The following is a 12500-nucleotide window of genomic DNA, read 5'->3' as shown; positions in this document are numbered from 1 at the left end:
ACGGTCAGTGTGTGTGTGTGTGTGTGAGAGAGTACAGACGGAACGGAGCGTCCAACTCCTGCGGGACAGAGACACGGTCAGTGTGTGTGTGTGTGTGTGTGTGTGTGAGTGAGAGAGTACAGACGGAACTGAGCGTCCAACTCCTGCGGGACAGAGACGGTCCGTGTGTGTGTGTGTGTGTGTGTGAGAGTACAGACGGAACGGAGCATCCAACTCCCGCAGGACAGAGACACGGTCAGTGTGTGTGTGTGTGTGAGAGAGTACAGACGGAACGGAGCGTCCAACTCCTGCGGGACAGAGACACGGTCAGTGTGTGTGTGTGAGAGTACAGACGGAATGGAGCATCCAACTCCTGCGGGACAGAGACACGGTCAGTGTGTGTGTGTGTGTGAGAGAGTACAGACGGAACGGAGCGTCCAACTCCTGCGGGACAGAGACACGGTCAATGTGTGTGTGTGTGTGTGTGTGTGTGAGAGAGTACAGACGGAACGGAACGTCTGACTCCTGCGGGACATAGACACGGTCAGTGTGTGTGTGTGTGTGTGTGTGTGTGAGAGTACAGACGGAGCGTCCAACTCCTGCGGGACAGAGACACGGTCAGTGTGTGTGTGTGTGTGTGTGTGTGAGAGAGAGTACAGACGGAACGGAGCGTCCAACTCCTGCGGGACAGAGACACGGTCAGTGTGTGTGTGTGTGTGTGAGAGAGAGAGTACAGACGGGACGGAGCGTCCAACTCCTGCGGGACAGAGACGCGGTCAGTGTGTGTGTGTGTGTGTGTGTAAGAGAGTACAGACGGAACGGAGCGTCCAACTCCTGCGGGACAGAGACACGGTCAGTGTGTGTGTGTGTGTGTGTGTGTGTGTGAGAGAGAGAGTACAGAAGGAATGGAGCGTCCAACTCCTGCGGGACGGAGACACGGTCAGTGTGTGTGTGTGTGTGTGTGTGAGAGTACAGACGGAACGGAGCGTCCAACTCCTGCGGGACAGAGACACGGTCAGTGTGTGTGTGTGTGTGTGTGTGAGAGTACAGACGGAACGGAGCGTCCAACTCCTGCGGGACAGAGACACGGTCAGTGTGTGTGTGTGTGTGTGAGAGAGTACAGAAGGAACGGAGCGTCCAACTCCTGCGGGACAGAGACACGGTCAGTGTGTGTGTGTGTGTGTGTGTGAGAGTACAGACGGAACTGAGCGTCCAACTCCTGCGGGACAGAGACACGGTCCGTGTGTGTGTGTGTGTGTGTGTGTGTGTGAGAGTACAGACGGAACGGAGCATCCAACTCCTGCGGGACAGAGACACGGTCAGTGTGTGTGTGTGTGTGAGAGAGTACAGACGGAACGGAGCGTCCAACTCCTGCGGGACAGAGACACGGTCAGTGTGTGTGTGTGAGAGTACAGACGGAATGCAGCATCCAACTCCTGCGGGACAGAGACACGGTCAGTGTGTGTGTGTGTGTGTGTGTGTGTGTGTGAGAGTACAGACGGAATGGAGCGTCCAACTCCTGCGGGACAGAGACACGGTCAGTGTGTGTGTGTGTGTGAGAGAGTACAGACGGAACGGAGCGTCCAACTCCTGCGGGACAGAGACACGGTCAATGTGTGTGTGTGTGTGTGTGTGTGTGAGAGAGTACAGACGGAACGGAACGTCCGACTCCTGCGGGACAGAGACACGGTCAGTGTGTGTGTGTGTGTGTGTGTGTGAGAGAGTACAGACGGAGCGTCCAACTCCTGCGGGACAGAGACACGGTCAGTGTGTGTGTGTGTGTGTGTGTGTGTGAGAGAGAGTACAGACGGAACGGAGCGTCCAACTCCTGCGGGACAGAGACGCGGTCAGTGTGTGTGTGTGTGTGTGTGTGTGTAAGAGAGTACAGACGGAACGGAGCGTCCAACTCCTGCGGGACAGAGACACGGTCAGTGTGTGTGTGTGTGTGTGTGTGTGTGTGTGAGAGAGAGTACAGACGGAACGGAGCGTCCAACTCCTGCGGGACAGAGACGCGGTCAGTGTGTGTGTGTGTGTGTGAGAGAGTACAAACGGAACGGAGCGTCCAACTCCTGCGGGACAGAGACACGGTCAGTGTGTGTGTGTGTGTGTGTGTGTGTGTGAAAGAGAGAGTACAGACGGAACGGAGCGTCCAACTCCTGCAGGACAGAGATGCGGTCAGTGTGTGTGTGAGAGAGTACAAACGGAACGGAGCGTCCAACTCCTGCGGGACAGAGACACGGTCAGTGTGTGTGTGTGTGTGTGTGTGTGTGTGAGAGAGAGAGTACAGACGGAACGGAGCGTCCAACTCCTGCAGGACAGAGATGCGGTCAGTGTGTGTGTGTGTGTGTGTGTGTGTGTGTGTGTCTGTGAGAGAGAGTACAGACGCAATGGAGCATCCAACTCCTGCGGGACAGAGACGCGGTCAGTGTGTGTGTGTGTGTGTGTGAGAGAGAGTACAGACGGAACGGAGCGTCCAACTCCTGCGGGACAGAGACACGGTCAGTGTGTGTGTGTGTGTGTGTGAGAGAGAGAGCACAGACGGAACGGAGCGTCCAACTCCTGCGGGACAGAGACACGGTCAGTGTGTGTGTGTGTGTGTGTGAGAGAGTAGAGACGGAATGGAGCGTCCAACTCCTGCGGGACAGAGACGCGGTCAGTGTGTGTGTGTGTGTGTGTGGGGGTGAGAGAGAGAGTACAGACGGAACGGAGCGTCCAACTCCTGCGGGACAGAGACATGGCCAGTGTGTGTGTGTGAGAGAATACAGACGGAACGGAGCGTCCAACTCCTGCGGGACAGAGACACGGTCAGTGTGTGTGTGTGTGTGTGTGTGTGTGAGAGAGACTACAGACGGAACGGAGCGTCCAACTCCTGCGGGACAGAGACACGGTCAGTGTGTGTGTGTGTGTGTGTGTGTGTGTGTGTGTGAGAGAGAGTACAGACGGAACGGAGCGTCCAACTCCTGCGGGACAGAGACGCGGTCAGTGTGTGTGTGTGAGAGAATACAGACGGAACGGAGCGTCCAACTCCTGCGGGACAGAGACTCGGTCAGTGTGTGTGTGTGTGTGAGAGAGAGAGTACAGACGGAACGGAGTGTCCAACTCCTGCGGGACAGAGACGCGGTCAATGTGTGTGTGTGAGAGAGTACAGACGGAACGGAGCGTCCAACTCCTGCGGGACAAAGACGCGGTCAGTGTGTGCGTGTGTCTGTGTGTGTGAGGGTGTGAGAGAGTACAGACGGAAAGGAGCGTCCAACTCCTGCAAGACAGAGACACGGTCAGTGTGTGTGTGTGTGTGTGTGTGAGAGTACAGACGGAACTGAGCGTCCAACTCCTGCGGGACAGAGACACGGTCCGTGTGTGTGTGTGTGTGTGTGTGTGTGTGTGTGTGTGAGAGTACAGACGGAACGGAGCATCCAACTCCTGCGGGACAGAGACACGGTCAGTGTGTGTGTGTGTGTGAGAGAGTACAGACGGAACGGAGCGTCCAACTCCTGCGGGACAGAGACACGGTCAGTGTGTGTGTGTGAGAGTACAGACGGAATGGAGCATCCAACTCCTGCGGGACAGAGACACGGTCAGTGTGTGTGTGTGTGTGTGTGTGTGAGAGTACAGACGGAATGGAGCGTCCAACTCCTGCGGGACAGAGACACGGTCAGTGTGTGTGTGTGTTAGAGAGTACAGACGGAACGGAGCGTCCAACTCCTGCGGGACAGAGACACGGTCAATGTGTGTGTGTGTGTGTGTGTGTGTGTGAGAGAGTACAGACGGAACGGAACGTCCGACTCCTGCGGGACAGAGACACGGTCAGTGTGTGTGTGTGTGTGTGTGTGTGAGAGTACAGACGGAGCGTCCAACTCCTGCGGGACAGAGACACGGTCAGTGTGTGTGTGTGTGTGTGTGTGTGTGAGAGAGAGTACAGACGGAACGGAGCGTCCAACTCCTGCGGGACAGAGACACGGTCAGTGTGTGTGTGTGTGTGTGTGTGTGTGTGTGTGTGTGAGAGAGAGTACAGACGGAACGGAGCGTCCAACTCCTGCGGGACAGAGACGCGGTCAGTGTGTGTGTGTGTGTGTGTGAGAGAGTACAAACGGAACGGAGCGTCCAACTCCTGCGGGACAGAGACACGGTCAGTGTGTGTGTGTGTGTGTGTGTGTGTGTGTGAAAGAGAGAGTACAGACGGAACGGAGCGTCCAACTCCTGCAGGACAGAGATGCGGTCAGTGTGTGTGTGAGAGAGTACAAACGGAACGGAGCGTCCAACTCCTGCGGGACAGAGACACGGTCAGTGTGTGTGTGTGTGTGTGTGTGTGTGTGTGTGAGAGAGAGAGTACAGACGGAACGGAGCGTCCAACTCCTGCAGGACAGAGATGCGGTCAGTGTGTGTGTGTGTGTGTGTGTGTGTGTCTGTGAGAGAGAGTACAGACGCAATGGAGCATCCAACTCCTGCGGGACAGAGACACGGTCAGTGTGTGTGTGTGTGTGTGTGTGTGTGTGAGAGAGAGAGCACAGACGGAACGGAGCGTCCAACTCCTGCGGGACAGAGACACGGTCAGTGTGTGTGTGTGTGTGTGTGTGTGAGAGAGTAGAGACGGAATGGAGCGTCCAACTCCTGCGGGACAGAGACGCGGTCAGTGTGTGTGTGTGTGTGTGTGGGGGTGAGAGAGAGAGTACAGACGGAACGGAGCGTCCAACTCCTGCGGGACAGAGACATGGCCAGTGTGTGTGTGTGAGAGAATACAGACGGAACGGAGCGTCCAACTCCTGCGGGACAGAGACACGGTCAGTGTGTGTGTGTGTGTGTGAGAGAGACTACAGACGGAACGGAGCGTCCAACTCCTGCGGGACAGAGACACGGTCAGTGTGTGTGTGTGTGTGTGTGTGTGTGAGAGAGAGTACAGACGGAACGGAGCGTCCAACTCCTGCGGGACAGAGACGCGGTCAGTGTGTGTGTGTGAGAGAATACAGACGGAACGGAGCGTCCAACTCCTGCGGGACAGAGACACGGTCAGTGTGTGTGTGTGTGTGTGAGAGAGAGAGTACAGACGGAACGGAGCGTCCAACTCCTGCGGGACAGAGACGCGGTCAATGTGTGTGTGTGAGAGAGTACAGACGGAACGGAGCGTCCAACTCCTGCGGGACAAAGACGCGGTCAGTGTGTGCGTGTGTCTGTGTGTGTGAGGGTGTGAGAGAGTACAGACGGAAAGGAGCGTCCAACTCCTGCGGGACAGAGACACGGTCAGTGTGTGTGTGTGTGTGTGTGTCTGTGTGTGTGTGAGTGTATGAGAGAGTACAGACGGAACGGAGCGTCCAACTCCTGCGGGAAAGAGACACGGTCAGTGTGTCTGTGTGTGTGAGAGTACAGACCGAGTGTCCAACTCCTGCGGGACAGAGACACGGTCAGTGTGTGTATGTGTGTGTGTGTGTGAGAGAGTACAGACGGAACAGAACGTCCAACTTCTGCAGGACAGAGACACGGTCAGTGTGTGTGTGTGTGTGTGTGTGAGAGAGTACAGAAGGAAAGGAGCGTCCAACTCCTGCGGGACAGAGACACGGTCAGTGTGTGTGTGTGTGAGAGTACAGACGGAGCGGAGCGTCCAACTCCTGCGGGACAGAGACACGGACAGTGTGTGTGTGTGTTTGTGTGAGAGTAAAGACGGAACGGAGCGTCCAACTCCTGCGGGACAGAGACACGGTCAGTGTGTGTGTGTGTGTGTGTGTGTGAGAGAGAGTACAGACGGAACGGAGCGGCCAACTCCTGCGGGACAGAGACACGGTCAGTGTGTGTGTGTGTGTGTGAGAGAGTACAGACGGAACGGAGCGTCCAACTCCTGCGGGACAGAGACACGGTCAGTGTGTGTGTGTGAGAGAGTAAAGACGGAACGGAGCGTCCAACTCCTGCGGGACAGAGACACGGTCAGTGTGTGTGTGTGTGTGTGAGAGTACAGACGGAATGGAGCGTCCAACTCCTGCGGGACAGAGACACGGTCAGTGTGTGTGTGTGTGTGTGTGTGAGAGAGTACAGACGGAACGGAACGTCCAACTCCTGCGGGACAGAGACACGGTCAGTGTGTGTGTGTGTGTGAGAGTACAGACGGAGCGTCCAACGCCTGCGGGACAGAGACACGGTCAGTGTGTGTGTGTGTGTGTGTGTGAGAGTACAGACGGAATGGAGCGTCCAACTCCTGCGGGACAGAGACACGGTCAGTGTGTGTGTGTGTGTGTGTGTGTGTGTGTGAGTGTGTGTGAGAGAGAGTACAGACGGAACGGAGCGTCCAACTCCTGCGGGACAGAGACACGGTCAGTGTGTGTGTGTGTGTGTGTGTGTGAGAGTACAGACGGAACGGAGCGTCCAACTCCTGCGGGACAGAGACACGGTCAGTGTGTGTGTGTGTGTGTGTGTGAGAGAGAGTACAGACGGAACGGAGCGTCCAACTCCTGCGGGACAGAGACACGGTCAGTGTGTGTGTGTGAGAGTACAGACGGAACGGAGCGTCCAACTCCTGCGGGACAGAGACACGGTCAGTGTGTGTGTGTGTGTGTGTGTGTGTGAGAGAGTACAGACGGAACGGAGCGTCCAACTCCTGCGGGACAGAGACACCGTCAGTGTGTGTGTGTGTGTGTGTGTGTGAGAGTACAGATGGAACTGAGAGTCCAACTCCTGCGGGACAGAGACACGGTCCGTGTGTGTGTGTGTGTGTGTGTGTGTGTGAGAGTACAGACGGAACGGAGCATCCAACTCCTGCGGGACAGAGACACGGTCAGTGTGTGTGTGTGTGTGAGAGAGTACAGACGGAACGGAGCGTCCAACTCCTGCGGGACAGAGACACGGTCAGTGTGTGTGTGTGTGTGTGTGAGAGTACAGACGGAATGGAGCATCCAACTCCTGCGGGACAGAGACACGGTCAGTGTGTGTGTGTGTGTGTGTGAGAGAGTACAGACGGAATGGAGCGTCCAACACCTGCGGGACAGAGACACGGTCAGTGTGTGTGTGTGTGAGAGAGTACAGACGGAACGGAGCGTCCAACTCCTGCGGGACAGAGACACGGTCAATGTGTGTGTGTGTGTGTGTGTGAGAGAGTACAGACGGAACGGAACGTCCGACTCCTAAGGGACAGAGACACGGTCAGTGTGTGTGTGTGAGAGTACAGACGGAGCGTCCAACTCCTGCGGGACAGAGACACGGTCAGTGTGTGTGTGTGTGTGTGTGTGTGTGTGTGTGTGTGAGAGAGAGTACAGACGGAACGGAGCGTCCAACTCCTGCGGGACAGAGACGCGGTCAGTGTGTGTGTGTGTGTGTGTGTGAGAGAGAGTACAGACGGAACGGAGCGTCCAACTCCTGCGGGACAGAGACACGGTCAGTGTGTGTGTGTGTGTGTGTGTGTGTGTGTGAGAGAGAGAGTACAGACGGGACGGAGCGTCCAACTCCTGCGGGACAGAGACGCGGTCAGTGTGTGTGTGTGTGTGTGTGTGTGTGTGTGTGTGTGTAAGAGAGTACAGACGGAACGGAGCGTCCAACTCCTGCGGGACAGAGACACGTTCAGTGTGTGTGTGTGTGCGTGTGTGTGTGTGAGAGAGAGAGTACAGACGGAACGGAGCGTCCAACTCCTGCGGGACAGAGATGCGGTCAGTGTGTGTGTGTGTGTGTGAGAGAGTACAGACGGAACGGAGCGTCCAACTCCTGCGGGACAGAGACGCGGTCAGTGTGTGTGTGTGTGTGTGTGTGTGTGTGTGTGAGAGAGAACAAACGGAATGGAGCATCCAACTCCTGCGGGACAGAGACACGGTCAGTGTGTGTGTGTGTGTGTGTGTGTGTGTGTGTGTGTGTGAGAGAGAGAGTACAGACGGAACGGAGCGTCCAACTCCTGCAGGACAGAGATGCGGTCAGTGTGTGTGTGTGTGTGAGAGAGAGTACAGACGCAATGGAGCATCCAACTCCTGCGGGACAGAGACGCGGTCAGTGTGTGTGTGTGTGTGTGTGTGTGTGTGTGTGTGTGAGAGAGAGTACAGACGGAGCGGAGCGTCCAACTCCTGCGGGACAGAGACACGGTCAGTGTGTGTGTGTGTGTGTGTGTGTGTGTGTGTGTGTGTGTGAGAGAGTACAGACGGAATGGAGCGTCCAACTCCTGCGGGACAGAGACGCGGTCAGTGTGTGTGTGTGTGTGTGTGGGGGTGAGAGAGAGAGTACAGACGGAACGGAGCGTCCAACTCCTGCGGGACAGAGACACGGTCAGTGTGTGTTTGTGTGTGTGTGAGAGTACAGACGGAATGGAGTGTCCAACTCCTGCGGGACAGAGATACGGTCTGTGTGTGTGTGTGAGAGAGAGTACAGACGGAACGGAGCGTCCAACTCCTGCGGGACAGAGACACGGTCAGTGTGTGAGTGTGTGTGAGAGAGTACAGACGGAACGGAGCGTCCAACTCCTGTGGGAAAGAGACACGGTCAGTGTGTGTGGGTGTGTGTGTGTGTTAGAGAGAGAGTACAGACGGAACGGAGCGTCCAACTCCTGCGGTCAGTGTGTGTGTGTGACACACACACACACACACACACTGACCGTGTTTCTGTCCCGCAGGAGTTGGACACTCCGTTCCGTCTGTACTCTCTCTCTCACCCACACACACACACACACACACACACACTGACCGTGTCTCTGTCCCGCAGGAGTTGGACGCTCCGTTCCGTCTGTACTCTCTCTCTCACACACACACACACACTGACCGTGTCTCTGTCCCGTAGGAGTTGGACGCTCCGTTCCGTCTGTACTCTCTCTCTCTCTCACACACACACACACACACACACACACTGACCGCGTCTCTGTCCCGCAGGAGTTGGATGCTCCATTGCGTCTGTAATCTCTCACACACACACACACACTCACACACACACTGACCGTGTCTCTGTGCCGCAGGAGTTGGACGCTCCGTTCCGTCTGTACTCTCTCTCACACACACACACACACACACACACTGACCGTGTCTCTGTCGGGACAGAGATGCGGTCAATGTGTGTGTGTGTGTGTGTGTGAGAAAGTACAGACGGAACGGAGCGTCCAACTCCTGCGGGACAGAGACACGGTCAGTGTGTGTGTGTGTGTGTGTGTGTGTGTGTGTGTGAGAGAGAGTACAGACGGAACGGAGCGTCCAACTCCTGCGGCACAGAGACACGGTCAGTGTGTGTGTGAGTGTGTGTGTGTGTGTGAGAGATTACAGACGCAATGGAGCATCCAACTCCTGCGGGACAGAGACGCGGTCAGTGTGTGTGTGTGTGTGTGTGTGTGAGAGAGAGAGAGAGTACAGACGGAACGGAGCGTCCAACTCCTACGGGACAGAGACACGGTCAGTGTGTGTGTGTGTGTGAGAGAGAGAGTACAGACGGAACGGAGCGTCCAACTCCTGCGGGACAGAGACACGGTCAGTGTGTGTGTGTGTGTGTGTGTGTGTGTGTGTGGGTGAGAGAGAGAGTACAGACGGAACGGAGTGTCCAACTCCTGCGGGACAGAAACACGGTCAGTGTGTGTGTGTGTGTGTGTGTGTGTGTGAGAGAGAGTACAGACGGAACGGAGCGTCCAACTCCTGCGGGACAGAGACACGGTCAGTGTGTGTGTATGTGTGTGTGTGAGAGAGAGTACAGACGGAACGGAGCGTCCAACTCCTGCGGGACAGAGACACGGTCAGTGTGTGTGTGTGTGTGTGAGTGTGTGTGAGAGAGAGTACAGACGGAACGGAGCGTCCAACTCCTGCGGGACAGAGACACGGTCAGTGTGTGTGTGTGTGTGTGTGTGTGAGAGTACAGACGGAACGGAGCGTCCAACTCCTGCGGGACAGAGACACGGTCCGTGTGTGTGTGTGTGTGTGAGAGAGAGTACAGACGGAACGGAGCGTCCAACTCCTGCGGGACAGAGACACAGTCAGTGTGTGTGTGTGTGTGAGAGAGTACAGATGGAACGGAGCGTCCAACTCCTGCGGGACAGAGACACGGTCAGTGTGTGTGTGTGTGTGAGAGAGAGTACAGACGGAACGGAGCGTCCAACTCCTGCGGGACAGAGACACGGTCAGTGTGTGTGTGTGTGTGTGAGAGAGAGAGAGAGTACAGACGGAACGGAGCATCCAACTCCTGCGGGACAGAGACGTGGTCAGTGTGTGTGTGTGTGTGTGTGTGTGTGTGTGTGAGTGTGTGTGTGAGTGTGTGTGAGAGAGTACAGACGGAACGGAGCGTCCAACTCCTGCAGGACAGAGACACGGTCAGTGTGTGTGTGTGTGTGAGTGTGTGTGTGAGTGTGTGAGAGAGTACAGACGGAACGGAGCATCCAACTCCTGAGGGACAGAGACACGGTCAGTATGTGTGTGTGTGTGTGTGTGTGTGTGTGTGTGAGAGAGAGTACAGACGGAACGGAGCGTCCAACTCCTGCGGGACAGAGACACGGTCAGTGTGTGTGTGTGTGTGTGAGAGAGAGAGAGAGTACAGACGGAACGGAGCATCCAACTCCTGCGGGACAGAGACGTGGTCAGTGTGTGTGTGTGTGTGTGTGTGTGAGTGTGTGTGTGAGTGTGAGAGAGTACAGACGGAACGGAGCGTCCAACTCCTGCGGGACAGAGACACGGTCAGTATGTGTGTGTGTGTGTGAGAGAGAGAGAGAGTACAGACGGAACGGAGCATCCAACTCCTGCGGGACAGAGACGTGGTCAGTGTGTGTGTGTGTGTGTGTGTGTGTGTGTGTGTGTGTGTGTGTGTGAGTGTGTGTGAGAGAGTACAGACGGAACGGAGCGTCCAACTCCTGCAGGACAGAGACACGGTCAGTGTGTGTGTGTGTGTGAGTGTGTGTGTGAGTGTGTGAGAGAGTACAGACGGAACGGAGCGTCCAACTCCTGCGGGACAGAGACACGGTCAGTGTGTGTGTGTGTGTGTGAGAGAGAGAGAGAGTACAGACGGAACGGAGCATCCAACTCCTGCGGGACAGAGACGTGGTCAGTGTGTGTGTGTGTGAGTGTGTGTGTGTGTGTGTGTGTGTGTGAGTGTGTGTGAGAGAGTACAGACGGAACGGAGCGTCCAACTCCTGCAGGACAGAGACACGGTCAGTGTGTGTGTGTGTGTGAGTGTGTGTGTGAGTGTGTGAGAGAGTACAGACGGAACGGAGCATCCAACTCCTGCGGGACAGAGACGTGGTCAGTGTGTGTGTGTGTGTGTGAGTGTGTGTGTGAGTGTGTGAGAGAGTACAGACGGAACGGAGCGTCCAACTCCTGCGGGACAGAGACACGGTCAGTATGTGTGTGTGTGTGTGTGTGTGAGAGAGAGTACAGACGGAACGGAGCGTCCAACTCCTGCGGGACAGAGACACGGTCAGTGTGTGTGTGTGTGTGTGTGTGTGTGAGTGTGTGTGAGAGAGAGTACAGACGGAACGGAGCGTCCAACTCCTGCGGGACAGAGACACGGTCAGTGTGTGTGTGTGTGTGTGTGTGTGAGTGTGAGTGTGTGTGAGTGTGTGTGAGAGAGTACAGACGGAACGGAGCGTCCAACTCCTGCAGGACAGAGACACGGTCAGTGTGTGTGTGTGTGTGTGTGTGTGAGTGTGAGTGTGTGTGAGTGTGTGTGAGAGAGTACAGACGGAACGGAGCGTCCAACTCCTGCGGGACAGAGACACGGTCAGTGTGTGTGTGTGAGTGTGAGTGTGTGTGAGTGTGTGTGAGAGAGTACAGATGGAACGGAGCGTCCAACTCCTGCGGGACAGAGACACGGTCCGTGTGTGTGTGTGTGTGTGTGTGTGAGAGAGTACAGATGGAACGGAGCGTCCAACTCCTGCGGGACAGAGACACGGTCAGTGTGTGTGTGTGTGTGAGAGAGAGAGAGAGAGTACAGACGGAACGGAGCATCCAACTCCTGCGGGACAGAGACGTGGTCAGTGTGTGTGTGTGTGTGTGTGTGTGAGTGTGAGTGTGTGTGAGTGTGTGTGAGAGAGTACAGACGGAACGGAGCGTCCAACTCCTGCAGGACAGAGACACGGTCAGTGTGTGTGTGTGAGTGTGTGTGTGAGTGTGTGAGAGAGTACAGACGGAACGGAGCATCCAACTCCTGCGGGACAGAGACGTGGTCAGTGTGTGTGTGTGTGTGTGTGTGAGTGTGTGTGTGAGTGTGAGAGAGTACAGACGGAACGGAGCGTCCAACTCCTGCGGGACAGAGACACGGTCAGTATGTGTGTGTGTGTGTGTGTGTGTGTGTGTGTGTGTGAGAGAGAGTACAGACGGAACGGAGCGTCCAACTCCTGCGGGACAGAGACACGGTCAGTGTGTGTGTGTGTGTGTGTGTGTGTGTGTGTGAGAGTGTGAGTTTGTTCTGATACCTTCAGTAATTTGGTGGCCAGTTTAAGGACGTTGTTGACCAGAGTGAGTTCTTCTTTCTTGTTCGGTTTCTTTTCCATTTTCAAGTACAAGTTAATCTGCAACAGAAACACATCAGATGAGACTCTGGGTTGATTGTGTATCGTGTGTGTGTGTGTGTGTGTGTACCTGCTCTGTGAGTAAGATGGAGGT

General features: G+C 55.8%; 1 protein-coding gene across 5 annotated transcripts in view; it reads right to left on the bottom strand.

Annotated features, from left to right (window-relative positions):
- Nucleotides 1-12500, bottom strand: part of LOC132139441 (protein PHTF2-like) — a 30634-nt gene that overhangs the window by 2497 nt on the left and 15637 nt on the right. For all 5 annotated transcript variants that reach the window (XM_059547795.1, XM_059547797.1, XM_059547798.1 and 2 more), the window contains 2 exons: nt 12477-12500; nt 12311-12406 (listed from right to left, as the gene is read on the bottom strand). The exon at nt 12477-12500 is cut by the window's right edge and continues 132 nt beyond it. In XM_059547795.1, the coding sequence (XP_059403778.1) occupies nt 12311-12406; nt 12477-12500 (120 nt within the window). The remainder of the gene's footprint in view (nt 1-12310; nt 12407-12476) is intronic.

Source organism: Carassius carassius, unplaced genomic scaffold (genome assembly GCF_963082965.1).
Source record: "Carassius carassius unplaced genomic scaffold, fCarCar2.1 SCAFFOLD_77, whole genome shotgun sequence".
Taxonomy (NCBI): domain Eukaryota; kingdom Metazoa; phylum Chordata; class Actinopteri; order Cypriniformes; family Cyprinidae; genus Carassius; species Carassius carassius.
This window is presented reverse-complemented; position numbering and strand designations above follow the sequence as displayed.